General features: G+C 46.8%; 1 protein-coding gene across 1 annotated transcript in view; it reads left to right on the forward strand.

The window, feature by feature from the left end:
* Positions 1-774, forward strand: part of EMH_0037330 (uncharacterized protein) — a gene marked incomplete at both ends in the record, with an annotated part of 6400 nt that extends 5626 nt beyond the window's left edge. The window contains 2 exons of the mRNA XM_013495170.1: positions 149-450; positions 677-774. Of these exons, the coding sequence (XP_013350624.1) occupies positions 149-450; positions 677-774 (400 nt within the window). The remainder of the gene's footprint in view (positions 1-148; positions 451-676) is intronic.
* Positions 775-863: the final 89 nt, after the last annotated feature.

Raw genomic sequence — 863 nt, forward strand, 5'->3', positions numbered from 1 at the left:
CGAATTCATGAATTTCTTGCATCGCACTGCTGCCGATCATCTTTTTTTTTTCGTCTTTTTACTTTAAACAAATTAAAATATATAAATAAATAAATAAAATTAATAAAATTAATAAAATAAATTAATTTTTTGTTTTTTTTTTTTATAGGACAAACTTGGTTTTCGATATAGAGGTGCTATTCAAGCGGCTAGATGTAAGCGTTTCAGACTATGGCAATAAAACGAATGTTCTGGCGCAGCAGCCTTTGCCTGTAGACAGTGCAGACTTTGTAGCTCGTCCGCAGCCGCAGCAGCAGCAGCAGCAGCAGCATCAGCAGCAACAGCACGATGCTGCAGCAGCAGCAGCTGCAGCAGCAGCGGCAGCAGCTGCTGCAGCTGCCGTCAGAGGAGGACAGGTGCAACAGCAACAACCAGGAGCAGGACTCTTTGCTGCTGATGATAGGGGAGTACGTGCACTCGGGTTGCTGCTGCAGCAGCAGCAGCAGCAGCAACACAGATACGGCGGCGCAGGACTGCCCCTGGATACGCAGCAGCAGCGGCTGCTTGATGCTGCAGCAGCAGCAGCAGCAGCAGCTGCTGCTGCGCACACACCAGGAGCAACACCTGCAAGAGCTGCTGCGGCACTGCAGCAGCAGCAGCAACAGCAGCAGCAGTCCTTCGTTGACGTTCTGCCCAGGATGGATTCAGCAGCAACAGCAGCAGCAGCAGCAGCAGCAGCAAGACGGGGTGCAGCAGCAGAATCCTTCGCTCCCGTGGCATCAACCTCACATGTAAGTTGCATCTGTTGCTGCAGCATATATATATATATATACATATATATATATATATATATATATATATATATATATATATATATATATATA

The sequence above is a fragment of the Eimeria mitis genome, genomic scaffold, assembly GCF_000499745.2.
Source record: "Eimeria mitis Houghton genomic scaffold, Emh_scaff1454, whole genome shotgun sequence".
NCBI classification, from domain to species: domain Eukaryota; phylum Apicomplexa; class Conoidasida; order Eucoccidiorida; family Eimeriidae; genus Eimeria; species Eimeria mitis.